Source organism: Cyphellophora attinorum (genome assembly GCF_001299255.1).
Source record: "Cyphellophora attinorum strain CBS 131958 chromosome Unknown Contig24, whole genome shotgun sequence".
Taxonomy (NCBI): domain Eukaryota; kingdom Fungi; phylum Ascomycota; class Eurotiomycetes; order Chaetothyriales; family Cyphellophoraceae; genus Cyphellophora; species Cyphellophora attinorum.
Window position 1 is genome coordinate 292,867 of NW_017253252.1, and position 22,086 is coordinate 314,952.

The following is a 22,086-nucleotide window of genomic DNA, read 5'->3' on the forward strand; positions in this document are numbered from 1 at the left end:
TGATTTTGAGGATTGTGGCGGGGAAGCCTGGTAACGATGGGCAGGACTTGCAGGATCGCTTTATTTCGAGGATTAGGGAGTATGCTGAGCGGGTTAGGATTTGGGATGAGGAGTGAGGGGGAAGAGACGGGAGGTCTGAGCTCTGGCGACAAGAGGCTCACAACGAGGAGATCATCGGGATCTCTGCGATGCTCAACAAGGAGAGATTGAGCGTTCATGGGTCCTTGTCATGAGTTGGACCGAGGATGTCACGATCACCAACGAACGACCTACATTTCTTTGTGCGCAAATAGACAGATTTCCTTTTGGCGAAGGATTAGGATTTCATGATACCCCGATGATGATAGGCGACGATAGAACGGGCAGCTATAGCACCAGAAGCAATAAATACGTACGATCATGTCTACAATATCCGTATACGTGACCGGATGACAGCTGCACAAAGGCTCCGGTGGTAACGGACGGCCTCTGGACAGCTCACGCCGCTAGCGAGACCGGGTGATAGTTCCCACGAACTGGGTCGCTCACGAGACCGGGCGACCTCGATGCGGTCAAGGGCACTGGTGAGACCGGATGACAGCGACCGGACCGTCGTCACCCACAAGAGCGGTTGACATGTTGCAGCCACTTCCATACCATATCCTGAACGCCCATACGGGCGAAGGCGCAATGATGGCTGTCCGCACGGCCGGTCGAGTCGATCGATGTAGGCCCTGTTGATAACGGGTCTCCACGAATGCGCAACAAGGCCTTTTTGTGGGAACGCATGCATTGAGGAGTGATAAATATAATCGTGGTAGCCGTCATACGTGTTCCGGTTTCCTTGCCTACGCTATACAGGATCTAGTCGCCATGTGTACTGCAGAGATATCAACCCGAACCAGAGTAGCTAATGCGGTTGCTGAGCAATCGATTCAACTACGAGTGACCGTCCCCGGACGAGGTCTTGAACACATCACTGAGTCCTGCCGTGACGAGCCAGACGAGGGAACGGGTCAGCAACGATCCGGCCAATTCAGCCCACAATCCCTTTGATACTTTCCTGGCCTCGTACACATACCACACATGGCATTGACCGTGATGTGAGGATTCGTCGCGGAGCCATAATTCCAGCTCGGGTCGATACCTCCCTCGCTCGTCGGCGCATCGATGTCTATCATATTGACATTCTCATTGTCCCACATGTAGAAGTCGCTAGGTCGGTATGTCCCGCCGCATAGGGCACGGAGGTGGGCGCATTCGTTGGGCCACATTGAGTGGTGCCAGCTCGTCACGTAGATCTGGGGGTGGTCCTTGTTGGCGCCGCCATTATTGACATCAAAGGCGTCGTTGAAGCCGGAGAATGTTCTGACGTTCGGGTCGGTCCAGTCGTCTATAGAGGAGGTCAAGTCAGACTTGTGACGCACATCGGATGGCCCGGTGGACGGGGAGGGATCAGTGGGGCTATCTGGGTGCTCGTCTAGTAGACTTGCACTGTGCATTCATGCCGTCCTGCTCGAGAATGACAGCCGTGCGGTAGAAGAGGTCATTGTCTCCGGGTTTCTTCGACAATGTCCACACCACAATGACCCATTCCCAATCGTTAGCGTGGCCTATGTCATGGTCGAAGTACAGTCCTGAGAGCACCGTCAATGGCGTTCTTTCATACTTCGGCTGAGCTCACCATAGTAGACCCGCACTTCTGTGGGCGAACACTGCCGAGTCGCGTAGTACACTGGCCCCTGAGTTGCCTTGACATTGCCATGACCCTGCCATGGGATCTGGACTTTACAGCCCACCGGTTGGTGGAAGATGTTACAGCCATCCGGCAGACCACCCTTGTGCTGCTGACCATTGTCACTTGCGGCCTGGGGATAGCAGGATCCAGCAGCGAAGAACCACATAGGCAGGGAGAGGTATGCGCCGAGAGATGCATCTGGAGGAGATATGAGCCTAAGGCGCTGCTATGTGAAGCTGATGGATTGACACTGACTCTGGAATATTTCAGGGGCCACTCCGACCTGTTGCGTTACATGCGGTGGTGTGAAAGGGATCTGGTCCTTTGCCAAGGCGAGTGTCCAGTGCAGGAGGATGGCAAGGAATGCTCTGGCGATCATAGTTCAGAAATCAAGATGATTGGAAACGCTTCTGTGCAGCTGCAGGGTGCCGTCAGATCTAGTGCGAATGTTGCTTTTTGCGAATGTTTGGGCGTGCTTGCCGTCGCTGGGTTGACTGGGTTGAGCTGCGTGTATACAGAACGTGCCTGCTGAGTTGTGGCTACTACTGCAGCTTCGCAGCAGCCACGGCTTCAATTATTCAAGGCAAGGACCCGAGTGCTCATGGCTTGGCAAGATTAGCACGTTCAGTGAGTGGACAGGTTCAGACTCATCGAAACCGTCGCAACGACAGGACTACTCAATGGTCGGTAGCATCTGACCAAAGCCGAAGCAGTATACGAAAGTTCCGTGTCTGCAACCGCAAGGACGCTTCCGCCAATCAGCATTGGAGAAGGCAGCTCATGCTTACGAGGCCGCTTCCCTGACGCTGAAGCCTTGTGCAGTGAAGTTCAGCTACAGCGAATGAGCCTGTCGCCTCAACTCTTGTATGCGAACATCGATGTTGGCGACTGCGCGACTCAGGTAGTGTTGCCTGCCTGCAATGCGCCCACTCATGTCGTCGATCGACTTGACCGCATTAGCACGCAATTCAGCTTCCATTTGCCTGCAAGAATGATTTGCGGTAACATTGCCCCATCGATTGGCCGCCTTGCCCTTATTGAGGAAGGAGCACTGGGGCCCAAACCTCATCTGACCGATGAAACCGCTTCGCTGACCTTCCGACTCTCGGGCTGGCTGGTAATGGCATTAGCATCTGCTGTTCCTACGCCAGTCGCCTCACTGCTTCCTCCGCCGTCCTTGCCTCTTCTCTCACGCTCTTGCTCCCGACGCTTTGCTCTTCGCTGGTTGACAGGCTTGTACACTTCGTTAAAGTTCATCACGACACCAAGGAATCGCAGATCAGCATCAGGCTGGTGGGCTAGGTCGTACAACAGCATGTTTACTCGAGATCGGAAGTCTGCAGAAACCTGCAGAAGGCGGGCTCGCAAAGACTCCAGCAGCGCGTGGTCGTCTGCCGCGGATCCGATGGTGATGGGCTGGAGCAGTGGTGAGTTCGTAGAATCAACAAACTCAGCGAGCTTACTGCCAACCTTAGCGGCCTGTGGAGGATACAGACTCGGCGTGCTTGCACGAGAATCACCTGCTAAGTCCTTCTCGGTAATTCCCCATTTGCCTGCGGCGGTCCGCTGCTCGATCTTTGCAGAGAACTGCTGTCGTTTGGTGAACTCAGCCACGCTGTATGAATACAGGCTGTCAACGACATCGCGGTAGGATAGCATTGCCTTGAGAATGTAATGCAGCTGCGCCAACGGACTGTCTTCACGCTGCCCAGTGGACACGTGTCGCTGTTGACCAAGTAGCCCTTTGCGTGTGATGTTGTTGATGTACTTAGTATGAGCTTCAATAAGATCGTCCAAGGTCGAGTTAGGCTTGTGAAGCTCCGTCTGCAATATTGTCCAACTCGCTTCAATGACTTCGAACAAGATGTAGTACAGCAGCTGGTTGACGAAGTGGACCATTTCGGCAATTACACATCTTGCGCGCTTCCAATCCTCCCCAAGCTTGTCGTTGACTGCAGACAACACGCTTCGCTTCCAGTCATGCACCGTCGCCAAGTAGTGTTCAAGGAGAACTCGACCCTCTTTATTCGCCAAAGGAGGTTGAAGATCTTCAGATACTGGGTATTGGCCCATTGCGTTATCACCACGTCGCATGGCGCACTAGACTTGTACTCCAAGGTGAAGCAATCCCATCCGATCTCCCCACTAGACAACTCCAGCATTCGCGCATCTAGGCGCCTTAGCACTTCTGGATCGTCGTACTGTGCGTTGGAATGCCGTATGGCATGCTCTAGCTGGGAAGTGAGCGTGTGCCGATACTGTGAGTTTGCGGGCCGGTCAAGGTTCGGCGCCAATGATTCCATTAACAAGTCGATAAAGTCGCCCTGAGCAAGAAGCAGGTACTTTTTGATGGCAGCCAAATGAGTGAAAAGGCCGAATTTGGAAGACATGAGATACGTAAGTCGTGACATCGTCGAAGCATAAGCAGCATCAATAGAAGAGAAGAGTGTGGCGGTATTAGCGTGGTCGAGGGATTTTGAATTTGACTTCGAATACTGTATGACCCAGTCGGAGTCGCCGCAGTTGTTTCTGATGAAGTTGAGGGACTTGCCAATCAAGAACACCTTCTTCGCGAACTCTGCTGAGACTATTGATGGTACCATTCCAGAGTCGAGAGAATACTTGTCTTCCCAAATCGACGTGGCAACTCGCCGAGGATCAACGTCAGGCTTTTCACTTGGGTCCGGCTCGATGACGAAGAACTCGAGATACGGGTCTACAAGTTCTCCGTCATAGATCCAATGGCGCAGCATCTCGTAGAACGGTCGTGCAACCTGTGCAAGCATTCTACTAGCGAACGCGCCAACGAAGGGGTCGCCATGTGTGCTTGAGAGGTCGTGGATGAGTGAGATGATCAGACCGCCCTTTCGGCGTTTTGCTTCCTCGACGAACAGACTCATTAGCCTCAAGCCCATCGTTGCGTCCTTAGTCCATATGACGCATCGTTTCAAGGTGACGCCTGCAGAACGGACGCTCTTGAGGCTATCACCTTGATCAAGGAGTGCCAGTGCACGTCTGACCTCGCCCTCCAGGGTCGCCACCAAGCTCAAATATGCACGAAGTTCCTGGCTGATCGCGGCTCGCAGGCTTTGATTGATGAGGCTGCCACCTTGCCCAGAAGTAAAGTCTGCTAGCTCTCTGTAGAGCAGACACGGCTCGGCCAGGGTGTACAGAAGTGAAAGAATAGGGACGGGCAAGGTGGACGGAAGCTGGGCTTTGCCAGGAGACGCCAAAGACACATTCGTGGAAGATAGGCCTTGCAGATTGAATGGCAGATCGCGCAGCAGGTCCATTTCCGTTGGCCCAGACTGCGCGCGCGGCTTTGGAGGTGGCACTGAGTCTTTCCCTGCACTTCGCGGCGGCGGCTCATTCCTACCACTGCTCTTGGGCCGTGATGCGAATGGTGAAGTGTGATGATGGGCTGGATCGGTGTCGGCCTGTCCGCTGTGGTTGACCTCAGTTCCTGCAGTAGACGGTCTTGCGTCCCGTTGCGGAAGGCGAGATGAATTGGGGCGCATTGACTGGCGCTGCGCAAGAGGTGATGGGGTGAGGTCAGGCTCGGGCTCATCCGGTTGCTGCTGCTCGACGTAATGGCGGTCAGCGTCTGCTAAGAGACGGAGAAGATGCAAAATCTTCCATTTCTGGTTGAGCACTGGAATGACGAGCAGTCTCTTGTACAGATCATCAAAGCGCGACGCCGGTTTTGGCGAATCATTCTCTCGCAGCAATTTTCTCTTGATCGCTTGTGGTGCATTGTTGGCATCGTCGCACGGCTTGTGCTGTCCAGCCTCCACTATCTCCTTTGCCCACTGGATGGACTGTTCAATGCGATCCTCTGCATCTTCGTGTCCTTCTCCTGGGAGAGGCGGAGCAACGATGCTTTCGAAGAGGCTCTGGAGTGTATCATCCACACGACTGCCCATTTTGTGTCTTCTTTGGCCGCAGTCGGTAGTATGTCTTGAACATTGCGGAATAGGCTGTGATCGCGGGCAGGTTCACAACAGGGTCAGTGGGGTCTGGCGTGAGTACGAAACGTCTGCCGGTATGTTGGCTGGATTTCTGATTTGGTTCTCGAACTGTTGCGCCTCGACGCGTGAGGTGAGTGGACGCGACAGAGCGCGGGGATGCGCAAGTGGTAGAAATGCATGACCGTAAATCAGCGGCAATTGTGCAGCCGATGAACCAGGGTCTTCAGGGGTTCACCCAGTCTGGCCCTGGTAATTCCGCATGGCTCGCTCGGATCTTGACCATAGCTCGAAGCACCCGGCATGATCTGATGTCGGTATTCGCTGTGATTGGCTGTGATTCCTCAACAACACCGCAAAAAAGTATTGTCACTCCACGCAGCACAAAGCGTTCGCAACGGTGGTTCTTCCGTTTCTCTTTCCTACGACCACCTTCGTTTACACGTCTGCAATACAAATCGTGGACACCAGAGACTCGTGAAGTGCCCAAATTCCAGCTACGGAACACACGGGGCTCACTACCGTCAAGATGTGAGTATTCTCCCTTGGTCGACCCAACTTTAACATGGGGCGGACCCTGACCGCCACCTAGGAATTCGACTCTGACGGCAAATCCGACGACCTATTATGACCACTTCAACGAGATCGCATATTACAATATCCACCTGAACACCTTCGAGAAGGCCTGGGCAGCATGGTACGCGTTCATGCAGAACGATGTCCTCGCCACGGGAATCATGTCCTTTGCGATGCACGAGATTGTCTATTTTGGCCGGTGTATACCGTGGATGATGTTCGACTACATTCCAGCATTCAACAAGTACAAGATCCAAGGCGTATGATGAGCCCTTCTCAGTGCCATGAACTGCTTCACTAACAACCCTTCAGCAAAAGATGCCGACTCTTGCCGAACAATGGGCCTGCGCACGCCTTGTCCTCTTGTCGCATTTCACGGTTGAGCTTCCGCAGATCTGGCTGTTCCACCCTCTGGCACAATTCTGCGGTCTTTCGACATCCGTTCCTTTCCCGCCGTGGTGGAAGATGGCGTATCAGATTGCCATCTTCTTCGTCCTCGAGGATACCTGGCATTACTGGTTTCACCGAGCTCTGCACACTCCGACGCTGTACAAGAAGATCCACAAACTCCACCACCAATACTCCGCACCCTTTGGCGTCGCTGCTGAGTACGCCTCGCCCATCGAGACCATGATTCTGGCATTCGGCGCAGTGGGCATTCCCGTCATCTACACCGCCATCACGAAAGACCTGCATATCCTCACTATGTATGTGTGGATCATCCTCAGACTCTTCCAAGCAATCGACGCGCACTCAGGATACGAGTTCCCATGGTCATTACACCACTTCCTGCCCTTCTGGGCCGGTGCCGATCACCACGATGTCCATCACGAGAAGTTCCTCGGCAACTACGCCAGCAGTTTCCGGTGGTGGGACTACGTGATGGACACCGAGGCTGGCAGCGTGTGCAATCCCAAGAAACGCGAGGAGAAGAAGGTGCAATGAAAAATGCCGCAGCGGAATTGCATGTCCCACGGAGGATGCCGTGACGTGGGCGAGCATAGCATTTTTAGGCGTCCCCAGTATTGTGCATGGTTGTTGGGAAGACGGCATTGGGACGGCGTTCAAGATGGGCAAGAAGCCAAAGTATGGCTGTGCGGTTGACTGTATAACGGCAGGCACAAATAAAGTGCAGAAGATGCTAATGTCCAGCTCTTTTGCTGGAGCGGTAGAAGTGCTGTTCAGACAAGCCCCTCAAAACCTATATTCATCAATCGATGTGCCTCCAGAGGCCCTCAAACGTCATTTTGACAGTGTCAAAGTCGGATGTCTGACTATTGGTTCCCCTCGAATGCCATCAGTGAATAGAGTCAATTGGACACGATTCGGAATACTGGACCAACAGTCAATTCGTCCTCCGCTGATTGAAGCACTATTTCCGCTTCCGTACAATGCCACGCCGATCTCGGGCTTCAGATGGCGGGAACATCGTCTGAGACGCCCTCTTTGAAATCGTGGGAAACTGCCAGCCATGCCACGAACTCAGGCGTATTCGCTGTCAGCTAAGCAAAAGCCCTGCTGTTTTCAAAGAGGAAGGCCGGAATGAATCTGTCCGAGAGATTCTTGGCCGCCCTTGATTTCAGCCCCATTTCACGCCCACGTCCGAATCGTTCGTATCCGATTCGGAATGGCTTCATTCAAGTGTGTGTGTCAGTCATGATGCTGGGGCAATCCCAGTGGAAGGCTGGTAGGCGGCGATAATTTCCTCGCGCGAGGGAACCTCGCGGCTTTCGTGATGTATTTGATTCATGTCCAGGACGCATGGAAGCAGCGCATTTGCGCACCGCCAGAATCTCAATCTAAGGGTCCCATGATCCTACAGAGGTCAATCGGAACAGGCGAACCACCATGATCGCAGGGCCATTGCAGTGGTTGTCTGAACAGCCGTCGATCAAGCCTAGGAAACCGCAGCAGACTCGCAAGACGCATCGAAAATCCAGGAAAGGTTGTTTAACTTGCAAAGCACGGCGCGTCAAATGCGACGAACAGCATCCAAGATGTGGTCCGTGTAACCTCAGATCAACGCAGTGCGAGTATGAGGGCGCGAGGAGGACCTTGGGAGCTTATTCTTCACGGGATCGACCCGCTGCTGAGGATGGACAACCCGGCAGTTCAAATGAGATACAACCTCCGAGGCCCAAAGGACTGAGTACTGAAGGACACGATTATATTAGCAAGTTCGCTGCGGAAAGGTCCAGTGGAATGTCGAGAACAGCTGGAGCTGGCAGGACCATGCCGGACTCTCGGGCAATGCCTCAACAAACAGTGACTTGACCGGGGAAGTCGCATTGGGCATTCACGCCGTATCCTCTTATATTGCATCGATGGCTTCTGTTCCTGTTCGGAATGCTGGGTCACCTAACGCACTGCCATACCTCATAAATCACTTCACCAGCTATGCGTGCAAGACTCTCTCCTCCCACACGGGGCAGGTGATCCTACACAGCAAGGTGCCTGAGATGCTACTACGACATAAGTTTCTCCTCCACACAGTACTCGCGTTTTCGGCCAGTCATCTCGACTATCTGGGCAGCGGGCCATCGTCGATCAAACGCATGACAAAGACAGCGGCGTACCACAGTCATCGAGCCATACACCTGTATGGTGACAGGATTGCATGGTACCAGACGCAAGCGTCCCAACCTAGAAAAATGCAGGAGGCCAACTCATGGCTCCATATACTGGCGCCTGACACTGATGCAGACCGCCCTCAGGAAGAGAGGGAGGACATGGACGCGCTAGTTGCGGCTTGCATGATGCTGACAAGCCTGTTCTTCCATCCCAAGGAAGGGACTGGGATGACGTCCTGGACTTTGAGCATCTTGAGCTTCCCCTCGCTGCGTGGTGCAATGCATACATTCGGTGCGGCAACGTTGCTTGCTGGTGGAAACTCGACGACTTTGCCTGATGCTATCGCCGAGGGGCTGCCTCCCACACACTCTCACGACATGGCATCCGATACAAAGTGTAGCGATCTTCTTGCCGCCGTTCAAGGCCACCTGGGAGTATTCAACGATGGATTGAGAACCGCCGCTACGGTAGCGACCTCACTGCCAGCAGCGATAACGTTGCCAGTTTCAGCCAGCTTCCCCGTCCCCACCTCAACCTTCCACGATGTGAAACAGCTCTCGAGCAAACTACCCGACAAGCAGCAACACCAAATCAATTGGCTGACCACGGTCACAGGCATGTCCATTCTACTTGCATTGCCGGCATTCCAGAAGAATCTTCGCAACAGCATCTGGCTACAATTCTTTACCGAAGCCAATGACCAGCACAGTCCACAGCTCGACGACCTCGACACCAATTTGGACGAGATAGTTTTTGAGCTGTCCCAAGAGCCGAATGTGCCGATCGTCCCTAGTCAATGTGGGCTCTCGGGGCTGGTTGTACTCTCCGACGACTGGAGCGACATTGGAACGCCTCGCAGTCAGTGGAATAGCCTGCCCGGATTCTCATTCGACTGCGCACAAGTCACGGATCCCGTAGTGGACGCACCTGGGAAAGGCTGCAGTGCTCAGGCGCTGACAAAGTTGCAGCGCCTAGTGGGTCTGCTTGCTCGTCACCCCTGCGACAGAATGAGGAAGCAGGCTGATCTGGTCCGACCCCTGATGGGGTATCTGAGCTATGTCTTGTCCCTTAACGCCAGCGATCTGGACAACTTTGCTCCAATCATCTCGTTCGCAAGTCGCCTACCGCCTGACTTCCCAGCCCTCTTCGAGTCTCATCTTGATGCAATGAGCAAACCGAGGGGCGAATCGGACGCTGGTGGTGTTTCCGGCGCTGGATCCAGCTTTCCGAATGACTCTTGGTACATCTTCAACGATGAGTCGTCGTTCGATGCACTGGAAGGACTCTCGAAACACCCACTCGAGACCGAACGAGCATTGAGAGTATTGCAGCAGAATGCTTGCACGGACTCGTATCAAAATGCGCCCAACTTTGGCACTCCCCGAGGTGACGAGGAACAATTCTTCGCTGGCATCACGCAGAATGTCTGTCCGTACATGCCGCTCTACGCACCACCGAATTCGACAGCGTCATTACGCTCGACCGGTGCCACTCCCGCTGCGAATGAATCATTCGACATGTCTGTCTTCACGGGATGGGCAGACCAAATTACTGGCCTACAATATCAACTGCCGCAGTGGCATGCGCCACCCGTAGCTACTCAGACTGACTCCTCAACCGAGTCCGCACCAGCCACGACGACACATACTTCTACCACATCTACATCAACAACCTTCCCACATGCCTGCAACTCCCTTTGTCCAACCACGCAGTCCAATACTTTGCCCCTTCTGATCCTCGGCTACTGGTTCGATTGCCTACGCCGCGTGCCTCACTGGTGGTGTGCCGATCGTGGACGCATTGAATCGGACGTCATCGAAGATGTGCTCTTGAACGGTCTCAGCTCAAACGCAGGTGGTAGACGGCAGCCGGCCACGCAAGCATGCCCTCAACTAGGAGGCGGTGGCCTCGAAGGACAGACCGAGAGAGTGATGAGGGAAGCCATTTATGAATTTGTGGATTTTCGTGAGCGGAGTGCTGGTGCGTGAGTGTGCTGTGGATGTATTGACTCCTTGCTCGTATTATGCTTTTGGAGAGCGGTAGGACGTCGGCTTCTGGACTGATGTTGCCTGAACTGGAAGCGTCCCGGCGACCACGGGGGAGACATGACATGAGCTCTGGCACTCGATTCTAGCCATACCTTTCCACTCCGCGAAGCAACTCGCCCCACCAAGTAGCAGCAAATGCTATCTTGGCATGGCAAGTGGCACGCCTTCGATTATGCCGATGGAGGAAGATGGAGAAGAAAGTCGAGAGATACAACCTCTGCTTATAGCTCTTCGAAAGAGTGGATGTTGCGGCAAGCCGCGGAGCGAATCAGTCTACTGACTCGGCCAGGGTGCATTCACCGTTTGCTGCGTTGTTCAGAATCTCAAGTGCATGGAAGCCTCGATGATATGAATGGTGATTTAAAGGCAATCTGAGATTCATTTCAACGTTCGTTGCTACAGGAGCGATACGACGAGGACGATCGCCCGCGGTCTGACATCGACTGGAGACTAGCCTGAAGAGCGAGAACAGGCTCACTCGGGACTGGATGACTGAGTTGTGCATTGACGCATCTGCCAGATCCTATCATCACTCTACTCATGTGTACTCGTCATGTAGAATTAAGATCAGGAAAGCATGGGATACATCCTGTAGTCTGTCACTGCGTCCATTCCTCTGAAGGGGTCCATTACGTCGAGTTGCACCAGATGTCGCCTACTTCCACCTGGAATTGTGAGGATCCTGGGCATGCCATAGCTCTGATTAGCGCCTGACCTCGTATTATGGTTGGTGTTCTTGAGAGCCCGGTCTGACATTATGCATGGCTGCCACGTGAGATAGGCAAACCATGAAAGATGTTGGACAGGGGTCTGAAGGTATGAGCAGACTCGCGAAGATAACACTATCATCATATACCGGACCAGCCGCGTACTTGAAGCAGTCGAAACATTTCTGAGCGGAAGGAGCCGTGCTGACGTTCATGGTACGTTTTCATTGAAGGAGGTACACGTTATTATGGACTATGAAATGAGGTGCTGCCACTCTGGGGAAGAGTTGTGGTTTTTCTATGATTTCCATATCATGCTATCGAACATGTGGGAAAGTAGTCCAGATCAGCCGCAGTCGGTACAAGAAGTGTTCAGGTCGTATCGCAGACTTTTGGCCGGAGAATTGCTTAAGTCAGCGTATGAACGACCCCAGGGCACGGATACTCATGATGCATCTTCCTGGTCGTCTCCCAGGATTGTGCTTGTATCCAACGTTGCAGAGTCAGATTTCAGATCTTGAATCGAAGTCAAACTGCAGTTGCCCTCATGATATTAGATAAAGAGCAAGGATGCGAGGGTGCTGCAGACTTCGTTTATTCTGTGAGGTTGTGCAGCTAGCTGCTAGCTGCACAATAGCAACGACGGTGCTCTCCGTAGAAGCATGAACCCCCTGCATCACCTCTACAAGGGGCGACTTGCAGGTTGGATCAGGGCAGCTCCAGAAAGTTGAGATCCGAACTCTGATCCATTCCAACATGTCGGAGTCTGCAATATTCGGGATGCTGCAAGTCAACACGGTACGCGTCTCGTTGACATTTTAATGTATCCATTGTTGTCCCAGAGTTGTGGACGTGATTAGGAGTGTGATTTGCCGGTGATAGTGCTAGAATAGTCACGAATCGAGTGGATGCTAGGGGGCTGCGCTATGCCTCTTTAAAGGGGCGTCCTGAAGAGCCGCCAATCAGTGGCACCTGGGCGGAGACTGCACGATCAACTTGACTTGGCCTCAGCGCCATCGCTCCGTAGAAAGTCCCCTATGGATTCGCTCCAGGGTGCGCATGCTCTCGAAAGGAAAGGCACCGCAGGGTTTCTACACCGTCCAAGTTGCCCTTGCGACGTCGACCTTTTCCTACACTACAACTACACCACAGGCTCTGTCTACGTATCTCTGCTCCCATCGCACCCGAAACGATCGTAGCCACACGATCCCGCGCCAGGACGCAGAGGTCTTCGGCTCATCTGAAACCCGAATAGTCGAAGTCGCTGTGGCCCCTTCCGAAGAGTCAAAGCCCCAACTTCCGCGTCCTTACGACCTGATCAGCGACACCAGCGTCTGTCTTCGCTGCTGGCACTCTCAGACCGAGAGCAGCGCTTACAGCATAGCGTTCGCGACACCAATACTGTCTCTGTACGCAAGTCAGAGTGCCTGCGGCTGTTTGAGACATTGGTCTCCCTGCTCCGGGTAATACGAGACGACTCTTTGCCAAAGACCGGGACAGCCACGAATTCTATCCCACGCGCCAGCAATTGCGCAGCCACGCCGGAATACATTCAGAAAGAGGAGGATACCACAGTCAACGCTTTGTAAGAGTCATGTCGTGAATACGTTTCGCGCCCACCACTATACTGGCCACCCGCTCAATTTGCCCTATCGATATCCTGCAATCCTGCGGGCCCGTCAAACACGTACCTGCATATCCCGTTGCCCGCCTCGGCCCCGTACTCGTACCGATTCACGTCACTCGACAGCTTGTTACACAAACACACACAGCTGGGATCCATGAGTTCCTGCCGCCCAGCAACATCCTAGCTCGCCTGTGTCACCTCCTTCAGCCTGCGCCGCCCGCGGTAACATGACGCCGGCAGTATCCAACAGGAGAAGTCAACGCTCAAATTCTACGTCCTCCTCCGTACTCACAGTGCGCAAGTCGCTGTCTTTGTCTTCGAAGCAAAATCCTCGCTCTACGCACTTAAGAGCTGCCCATTCCATCAGTCCAGATCGGGGCTCCATCGATCACCTGGCTCCCATCTACAATTACTCGGCTCGAAGAGGTAGTTTCGATGACTCGAAGGGTCTCAATAACAGAAACATAAATCGCTGGTCGCAGTCCACATCCTCCAGCACCGGAGACCAAGACCCGAACCGGCGCCTACCACAGAATGCTTCGTATGGTGTGAACACTACACAAAGGCAACTTGGACGAAGTCCTCAGCGGGGCCAGACCCGCTCACAAAAATCCAGCAACGACTTCGACAAGTCTTTTCTGGTGCCTGGCTCGACCGGCTCCCCCAGATCTGGTCGATCACCCAATGGCTCTGGCCCGGCACTGACGCCAACCTCCGTGTACAATACTACAACGACCGGCGACTATTTTGGGGAGACCTGGCAGAATCGCAAGCTGAATAAATTTGGTGAGCCGATTACCGCCATGTCGATTCAGTATGTCACAACCGGTACTCACAGGCCACGGCGCATCGAAGACGTCGCCGAGGAAAGGCCATCGCCACAATTGCCTTCAAAGTCAGAATTTAGCACCAATTCAAATGTTGGCGCTGTTGACGAAGAGTCCGCCGCATCAATGGCCGCCGAACCCAAGCGAAGCCGCGGCCATCGAAGCCCTACACAAAAGACCATGTTGTCGCGAGCTCTGGCTAAGGCGAACACAGCAGTGCTGCTGGACAATTCATCTAAGATCGATGGTGCGATTGAGGCCTATGCTGAAGCATGTGAGCTTCTGCAGCAGGTCATGGCGCGTAGCTCCGACATGGATGACCGCAAGAAGCTCTCTGCTATTCGCAAGACCTACTCGAATCGCATTGCGGAACTGCACGATCTCGACGACCCTTTCGCGAACCTCATGGACAAGGAATTACCAGATGATCCGCCAGCTCAGGAAACTAATGCAGCATTTTCCAGGGCCAAAGCTCGAGCGCTGTCGATGCCTTAGAACAGGTGCACATCCCACCACGTGCCGAATCGTTGTTACCGCAGATCTACGGTGGAGAGCGCTATATGGATGATCAGAGCGTGCTGCCGTCCGTCAAGAAGCCACAGCAGCTTGCGAAGTCGGCTCTCGAGGTACCGATGGAATCAAGGTATATGCCACCGCCGTTATCACCACGAAGGCTGCCACAAGAACCTGGAGCCGGAAACGCCGACAATGCGGAAACGCAATCCCGATCGACTAAGGCATCCAAGAGCGGCACCAAGCGGACTAGCTCCGAGTCGATATCCTGGCTTGACACGATCGATGATGAATCCCTCAAGTCGCCCAATCCACCGTCATTGAGCCTATCTGCCGTACATACCCAGCCTTCTAATAGCTCGCTTGCCAACGAGATTGAGGCCGAATTCGACGCCGCACTAAACGCCGCAGTCGATGCTGCTTATGACAGTGAGGACATCGAAACCGAAGACACCCCGAAAGTGTCACAAAAGGCGCATCTGTTCGACATGAGCAGCACAGTCCCCAAAATGCAATCACGGGATCCGATGGTGGAAGGTCGAGCTCGCGCCGATTCCGATGTAGAAGCGCCTCAAGATTATTTGGACGAGGACACCACCGAGGAAGAGGAAAGATTGCTCGACGAGATGACAGACGGATATGACTTTGATGACTTCACGTTTGACTCGAAGTCCAAATCAGCACTACCAAGACAGTCAGATTCAAGCACTTTCTCTGGCAGAACGCAATCGAGCTCCAACCAGTCAACCACATTGACAGCCGCCACGAATTTAAGCACCCTGAACGAGGACACAGAGCTCACAAGGACAAGTCCCTCCAAAGATCCGACTCTGCCACGAGCTGCTCATGTAGAGACATCGCCGTCAAGGGCTGGTGCCGTTACGTCACCACAGCGAATCGAGCGTTTGAGTGCCGTCACGCTCCGAGACCGAAGGTTGTCTGGACAGAACGCGCTCAAGATAGAGACTTATGCGCCTGCGAGAGGCACCGCGCAGTTCAAGGGAGTTCCCAAGCTGGACATCCCAGCTCCTGACATGCAGAAACCTCTGCCAATGCCTGGCCCACCTTCAACAGGAACCGTTCCTGTCACACCAAAGCTCGACTCACTCGAACGAGACACTTCCCAGCGAGTCTCCGGCAACTCCGGCTCTCACCCAGGAGGGCTCTCGTCACAGCACCGAGTCGAATACTGTTCCTCTTTCTCCCGCCAAGTTGACAAAAACAATGCCACCAGTGACAGCGATGAGGAAAAATCTCTCTTCGACTAGTCTAAGACAGCAACGGAACCCGTCTATCAGTGCTTCGATGGAGGACCAGTCGCCAATGACACCAGCCAGTGCAGGCGCCTTGAATAGTGCGACTTTCCCCGAGAAAAGGTCACACATGCCTCCCTTGCCCACACCAACGACAGCAACATTCACGCACCAGACCTCCTTCTCAAGCGGAATGCATCTCTTCGATGATCAAATAGGCATGGCAGCATCGCCCAAGACTCCTCGTTCGTCTCATGGTTTGCAAGAGGCTGAACCTCCTGTTCCACTTGAGCCTTGTCCAGAAGCATTTTTGCTTCGCCCATGGTGGTTAATGCGATGCCTGTACCAGGTTGTCGCTCATCCCCGCGGCGGTCATTTGACGAACAAGATGTTTCTGCCCAGAGATATCTGGCGTGTCAAGAACGTGAAGCTTCGGTTACTGGAGGACAAAATCTCGCAATGCGACATTCTCACAGCAGCGCTGCTGGCCCTTGCGAAGGTCGACAACTACGACGCGGATGCTATGCTTGACGCGATGCAATCTCTGGAGACTGAACTCGACAAGGTCCGCGTGGTGCTCGCCAAGAAACTTGGAGCAGAAGTTGGTGTAGCACACACGTCGGTGTTCAAGTCACCCACAGAAGAGGAAGCCAACCTGAAGTCGGGCAACGCCAACTCTGCCGCCAAATCATTTGCCTCTGGCTGGCGGAAACTGCGATCAAAGTCGAGCTCTGCTTCCACCCCATCTACTGGCGCCGTGACTCAACTCAGGGAGCCGTTGAATGGAGCTGGCTTGACGATGCCATCACTTCCCATGACCTCGTCAAGCTCGGTACAGACTTCATCGAGGACCCAACACAGGCACAAAATTCCACCGCCAACTCCTAATTCTCTGACCAATATACCGATCATGCACGCGACGTATATGTCAAGCTTGGCGCGTCTATTCGATGCTGTTCAAATCATCGATGCGATCGCACGGCAAGTCGAGGATCCTGGTCTGAAAGCGTCTGATAAGACACACGTTGGCTTGGAGTTCTGTGTCAGGAACGCGGCAGAGTTCTTCAGTTTCTACATCATTCGGTTTGTTATGACAGACGTCTGCATCCTGGTGGACAAGTTCTTGAAAAGGGGCGCCGAGTGGACAATGGTTTAGTTGTCGAGGGGCCATTACACGTCGGTCGCAGAGCACGACAAGCGAGAGAGACGAGAAATGCTCCATGCAAAGAGAAGGGACCAGACTTACCAGATGTAACGAACAAAAGACGGAGAAACGGAATGGAGACAGAGCACACGTGAAGCGATACTATCGACCAGCAACCAGAAGAGCTGGTGCCAGAAATCTAGAGCAAGCGAGCACATCGATTGTTATGGCATAGGGGATATCTATGCTGCTGCATATCTTAGGGTATACAGGTGCCATTTGTAGCGTATTCATTTATTTTCCATCACTGCAGTTCTTTACGTATTCAGCGGAAGACCGATTCGGAGACACATCCGCCGACATCACGACTATACCACTATTATTCAGCGACTTCGGCTATGGTACGCGGGGATCTGCAAAACATCTAGATTCTGGGAGAAACATGGCGTCATCTGCGAACCTGTTCACTTACGCACTACAGTCCGACTCAACGCTCGATCATATTCGATCCATCCGTTACAAATTCTAGTAACTCGAGTACGGGTAAAGGCCTCAATTGAACAGAACGTCAGCACCCTCCTCAACATATAGAAAGCCTCTCGACTCGATGTAAGTTGCCTCTTGACCATCCTCACGTTTCTGTACCGTACCTGCCAGTTGCCACTAATATTCCAGAGAGCCCGAAACTACTCATGCTGACCAGCCCGGCACGCCTAGCATTAAAACCACTTACAAGGAGTACCAAGTCTACCTTGAGCAAAGCATTGACCTCCCATCGCGCTTTCTCGACACAGCAGCCTCGTCTAGCGTCGACTTCGCCTCCCGTCCAGATGACGACAGGCAACTTCCAATACCTCGACGTTAAGTCGGTCGTCCCCAACGAGAAGCCATGGACCAAGGTCGACGGCCCTGGCTATTCTTTCCGTCTTCAATCACACCCCAGACCTGTCACCAACCTGCGCACGCACCCAGAGTTCTCGCAATTCTCAACAGACAACAGCGGCTTCAGCGTACACCACTCGCCCTCCAAGGTCACAGCAGCCGACTTCGACAACGACAAGACAGTCCGTACCACTTACTACGACGAAGTCGCGAAGGTGCTGCGTGAGCACCTGCCGTCCGGAGATAAAGTCTCTCACATCGAAATCTTCGACCACACAATCCGCAAACACGACCCAACCTCACCACGCCAACCAGTCCAACAAGTTCACATCGACCAAACGCCCCGTGCCGCTGCGACTCGCGTCCGTCGCCATCTTCCACCCGATCAAGCTGAGAAGTTCCTGCAGGGTCGCTACCAGATCATCAACGTATGGCGTCCTATCAGCATCCCGCCTCGGACTTCCCACTCGCTGTCATCGACTGGCGCACCACTTCGCCCAAGGATCTCGTCAAGGTCGACCTGATGTATCCCAAGCGCCCGGCCTCTACCGTCTCCAAGGATTCATCCGATGCGTCCAACCCGCCCTCCGATGACGACGACCGCGGCAAAGAAGCACTCCCCGACCCATCCTCAATCTCGAGCACAGTCGGCTATGAACCCCGAGGTGAGACCCTGACAGTCGCGCCCAACTCAAACCATCAGTTCTACTATGTAAAGGACATGACTCCCGAGGAAACGATGTTCATCAAGTGCTTCGACAGTCGGAGCGAGTGGATCAATGATGAGGGATATGTTAGTGGCTCGGAGAACGCGAGTGAGGATGCGAAGAAGTTTGGTGGGTTTGGGAGTGGGAAGAAGGGGATTGCGATGGGAACACCGCATACGGCGTTCGTGGATCCGGAGACTCCAGTGGGGGTTAAGGGGAGGGAGAGTATTGAGGTTCGGTGTTTGGTCTTTTATGACGATTGAATGCGATACGTAGGTGCGGGAGAGGCACGAGTGTATGATTTGACTGTTCGCTTTTGAGCTAGCTCACGTTGAATTATATTCGGTTTTCAAGACCGTATTTGCACGAGCATTCTGCTTCCTCTTGCTCCGCCTTCTGGCATCCACATACTCTGCTTCGATGCGAACATGCGAGATGGTCAGCGGACTAGGTAATGCGAGTGCCTAGGATCCCGGAAGACCACAAAAAGCATGAGTGGTGCTGCTTAGACATATCTAGTCATCCGGCGTCAATCATTGACAGTTATGTATCACGCGAATTCGCCATTTCTGCGTTTCTGCGTTCTCGTCTCGATATTGTCATCCCGGTGTTCAGAAGGGTCTGTGATTTTTTTTATCTCAGTCACTCAGGACTAACAGGGCAAGTCTCCGCAGATCAAGCGCGCCACCGGAACGACTCTCACGACAGCGCCATTAGCGGATCGCAGCTTCCTCAAGACTGCCCAACAACCAGATCTGCCACGCCGCTTACTCATGCCCTATTGCCCTCGGCTTCTGCACATACGCCATCTGCGACGCGCCCTTGAGCAGCATACCGGCATTTTGAATGCCCACGACACCTGGATCCTCTCCGATGAACTGGATTTCACATCATTAGCAAGAATCTTTCGAGAGGTTTGCCGAGGACTTACGTTTTGAGGGAAACCCGGTGTCCAGGGAGATGCGTCCTCAAGCTTCTTGATTTGCTCGGTAGTAAGCTTGATGCTGAGTGCTTGTATGTTGTCCTTGAGATGTTCGACCTTACGTCCACCGACGATAGGGAAGACATTCGGCGTCTTGGCCATGACATATGCAAGTGCGACTGCTGTGACGGATTCGATTTTGTGCTGATAGAGCGTGTTAGCCGCGGATACGTCAAGGGCAAAAGGATAATGGTCTTACTTCCTTGGCGACTTCCTCGAGAACGTCGCTGATCTTCCGCTCCTGCTCAGTCTGCTCGCCGGGACCCACGATGCTCCGTAGGCCTTCGCCGGCCTTCTTGCGCTCCTCGATCGCTTTTCGGGTCTGAAATTTGCCGCCGCCTAGGACGTCCCATGGAGCGAGAGCCATGCCGTAGTGTGAGGCCATGGGGATTATGTCCCGCTCGAAGTCGCGGATCATCAAGTTCCATCGGCCTTGGTAGATAGCGAAGGGCGTCTTGCCTCGGGCGATGGCGTACTCGTTGGCCGCTGAGACGAGCCATGCTGGAGTGTCTGAGATTCCCAGGTAGAGGACCTTGCCTTGTTCTACCAAGACATGCAATGAATCCATGATCTCGGCGATTGAGGAAGAGAAGTCCCACCAGTGCAAGTACAAGATATCGATCCAGTCAGTCTGGAGCTTCTTCAAGCTGTCGCGGACACTGACGTGCATGCTTCGGCGGTGGTTGCCAAAGTAGTTGACGCTGTGGCTGTTCTTGCCGATATCGTAGGAGCGGTAAGGGGTAGTGAATTTGGTGGCGATGACCATGTGGTCGCGGTTCTTGCGGGCGGTCATCCATTCGCCGATCCAGCGCTCGGATTCTTCGTCTTGGTAGTTGTTGGCTGTGTCGATGAAGTTGCCACCGGCTTCGTAGAAAGCGTCGAGGAGCTTGAAGGATGAGTCTTTGTCCATGCTGCCCATGCCGCCTTTCCAGGCTTCGCCGATGCTCATGGCGCCGAGCTGAAGGGGAGAAACTCTGATGCCGGCATGGGAAGATAGGACGCGGGTTCGCGCCAGTTCGGAGACTGGTTCGGGAGCTGGAGCGAAGAGAGACATGGTGGCGGTAGTTCTGTTCGACAATGTACAGGCAAGTGTGGGTTTGTGCAATGAATGCCAGGTGCAATGTGTTGGTGAGCTTCAATTTGAGGTATCTACAGCACTATTTATCGTCGGGTACGTTCCTTCCTTGAGCCCCTACCTTTCGTCAGTATGATGCCGATGCATGCTTTCATTGACGGCTAGCTAGACTCTAGCTTCATCATTGGCTCGAATTCGACCGAGTTCCTGCGTCGTAGGAACTTAAGTCCGCCTGGAATTTGTGCGAAGAAATTCTCCATTGACATGCAGAACAATATGTCCAAGGTAGCTGTCTGCCTCCACGAGTCAGTGCCTTCCAGCAGATCATGACGACGTGATGGGACTCCGCGTTCCTTGCCACTGCTGAGGATAGGCTACTTCGGCAGGAAGTCGCGTAAGAGATTCGAAAACGTTGTGCACTGTGGGGTCGGAATTAACGGGGCGAGACCGCGGAGGCGGTACATTACCGCCTGGGCTTAAGTAAGCTGCTTTTCCCTCAACTGTGCATGAACTGTGATCGACGACCAGCTCCTTCTCTTCGAGCATGTAGCGCCGCAGCTGGCCTCGATGTAGATTTGATCGGCTCACTCGGGGAGTATGAAAGATGAGTATGGCATTGAATGCCATTGACCTTGAATACACAGCTTAGCAACGGTTGCGACGACTGATCTCCCACGGCTTGACCGTCAGTCTGAATGGCGCGTACGAAGATCGCGCTTCCAGATCTCAGTCCTCGCCGATGCCGACACAGAATCTCGATGGTAATTATGCAGCGGATGAAGCGGTCGCATGTGCTGGGTGTCCACGGAACAGTGGCAACTCGAAGTCGCTGCGTGAGAGCGAGCTGTACATTGTCAAGCAATTGTTCAGATCGCTTCACGTTGCTGAGCTCACATGAGGACTGCAAATCGCTCTCGTTGTCTAAGGTACTGACCCGCAGAATATCTCGGTCCGACTGAATCGACCATGAATTGACAAAAGCTCCGCGAGTCTCGGCCGTCTCGAATGCAGCCACGGTCCTGACTACAGGTCGATGTTTCAGTGGTGTCTGCAACATGCATGACTGGTTGAATGTGATCCCGGAAAAGACGATTCTCAACGAACAACACAAGCGATCCGCTTTATGATGGAAGCGGAAAAAGTCATTCCAGTGCCTCGGAATTTTGGCTCTGGAACGGTCCCGGAGTCTGAGAACATACGCCCCTCCGCCGCCACTCGTTCCCCTTCGCACGGTCTCGCATGCGGGGAGTTCGATCTAAGGCGGCTGTAGGGTTATTGCGTTACGTGGATGGGGATAATGCTACTGGGTTATCAGCCAGATGTAAGGTCCCTCGAATCAAGGCAAGGACCCGTGACCACGGCTCAGTGGACTGAAGCGGACTGACTTGTGCAACTCAGGACTTTCTGGCAGCCGTGCCTTGACTGTTGAGTCCCGCAGTCATCAGCAGCTATAATTGAACCAATGTGCTACCTGGCCTCTTGGTAAGCCGTT

General features: G+C 53.6%; 8 protein-coding genes across 8 annotated transcripts; 6 read left to right on the plus strand and 2 right to left on the minus strand.

Annotated features, from left to right (window-relative positions):
- Positions 1-2,782: 2,782 nt before the first annotated feature.
- On the minus strand, positions 2,783-5,640 carry AB675_10343 (Spindle pole body component alp6; the record flags this gene model as incomplete). Its single annotated transcript, XM_018139108.1, has 2 exons — positions 2,783-3,683; positions 3,731-5,640. 2 exons carry the CDS (start codon positions 5,638-5,640, stop codon positions 2,783-2,785), a joined length of 2,811 nt encoding a protein of 936 aa, XP_017997393.1.
- Positions 5,641-6,389: 749 nt separating this feature from the next.
- On the plus strand, positions 6,390-7,203 carry AB675_10344 (Methylsterol monooxygenase; the record flags this gene model as incomplete). Its single annotated transcript, XM_018139109.1, has 2 exons — positions 6,390-6,518; positions 6,571-7,203. The coding sequence occupies 2 exons, from the start codon at positions 6,390-6,392 to the stop codon at positions 7,201-7,203; spliced, it is 762 nt and encodes a 253-aa protein (XP_017997407.1).
- Positions 7,204-8,582: 1,379 nt separating this feature from the next.
- Positions 8,583-10,817, plus strand: AB675_10345 (uncharacterized protein; the record flags this gene model as incomplete). Its single annotated transcript, XM_018139110.1, has 1 exon — positions 8,583-10,817. One exon carries the CDS (start codon positions 8,583-8,585, stop codon positions 10,815-10,817), a length of 2,235 nt encoding a protein of 744 aa, XP_017997301.1.
- A 2,621-nt stretch (positions 10,818-13,438) lies between these two features.
- On the plus strand, positions 13,439-14,533 carry AB675_10346 (uncharacterized protein; the record flags this gene model as incomplete). The annotated part of the gene is made up of 1 exon (XM_018139111.1): positions 13,439-14,533. The coding sequence occupies one exon, from the start codon at positions 13,439-13,441 to the stop codon at positions 14,531-14,533; it is 1,095 nt and encodes a 364-aa protein (XP_017997359.1).
- Positions 14,534-14,598: 65 nt separating this feature from the next.
- On the plus strand, positions 14,599-15,819 carry AB675_10347 (uncharacterized protein; the record flags this gene model as incomplete). The annotated part of the gene is made up of 1 exon (XM_018139112.1): positions 14,599-15,819. The coding sequence occupies one exon, from the start codon at positions 14,599-14,601 to the stop codon at positions 15,817-15,819; it is 1,221 nt and encodes a 406-aa protein (XP_017997461.1).
- Positions 15,820-16,192: 373 nt separating this feature from the next.
- Positions 16,193-16,960, plus strand: AB675_10348 (uncharacterized protein; the record flags this gene model as incomplete). The annotated part of the gene is made up of 1 exon (XM_018139113.1): positions 16,193-16,960. The coding sequence occupies one exon, from the start codon at positions 16,193-16,195 to the stop codon at positions 16,958-16,960; it is 768 nt and encodes a 255-aa protein (XP_017997318.1).
- Positions 16,961-17,778: 818 nt separating this feature from the next.
- Positions 17,779-18,800, plus strand: AB675_10349 (uncharacterized protein; the record flags this gene model as incomplete). The annotated part of the gene is made up of 2 exons (XM_018139114.1): positions 17,779-18,175; positions 18,238-18,800. 2 exons carry the CDS (start codon positions 17,779-17,781, stop codon positions 18,798-18,800), a joined length of 960 nt encoding a protein of 319 aa, XP_017997385.1.
- A 504-nt stretch (positions 18,801-19,304) lies between these two features.
- AB675_10350 (putative aryl-alcohol dehydrogenase AAD14) lies at positions 19,305-20,573 on the minus strand (the record flags this gene model as incomplete). Its single annotated transcript, XM_018139116.1, has 3 exons — positions 19,305-19,415; positions 19,469-19,663; positions 19,719-20,573. 3 exons carry the CDS (start codon positions 20,571-20,573, stop codon positions 19,305-19,307), a joined length of 1,161 nt encoding a protein of 386 aa, XP_017997453.1.
- Between the last annotated feature and the right edge of the window lie 1,513 nt (positions 20,574-22,086).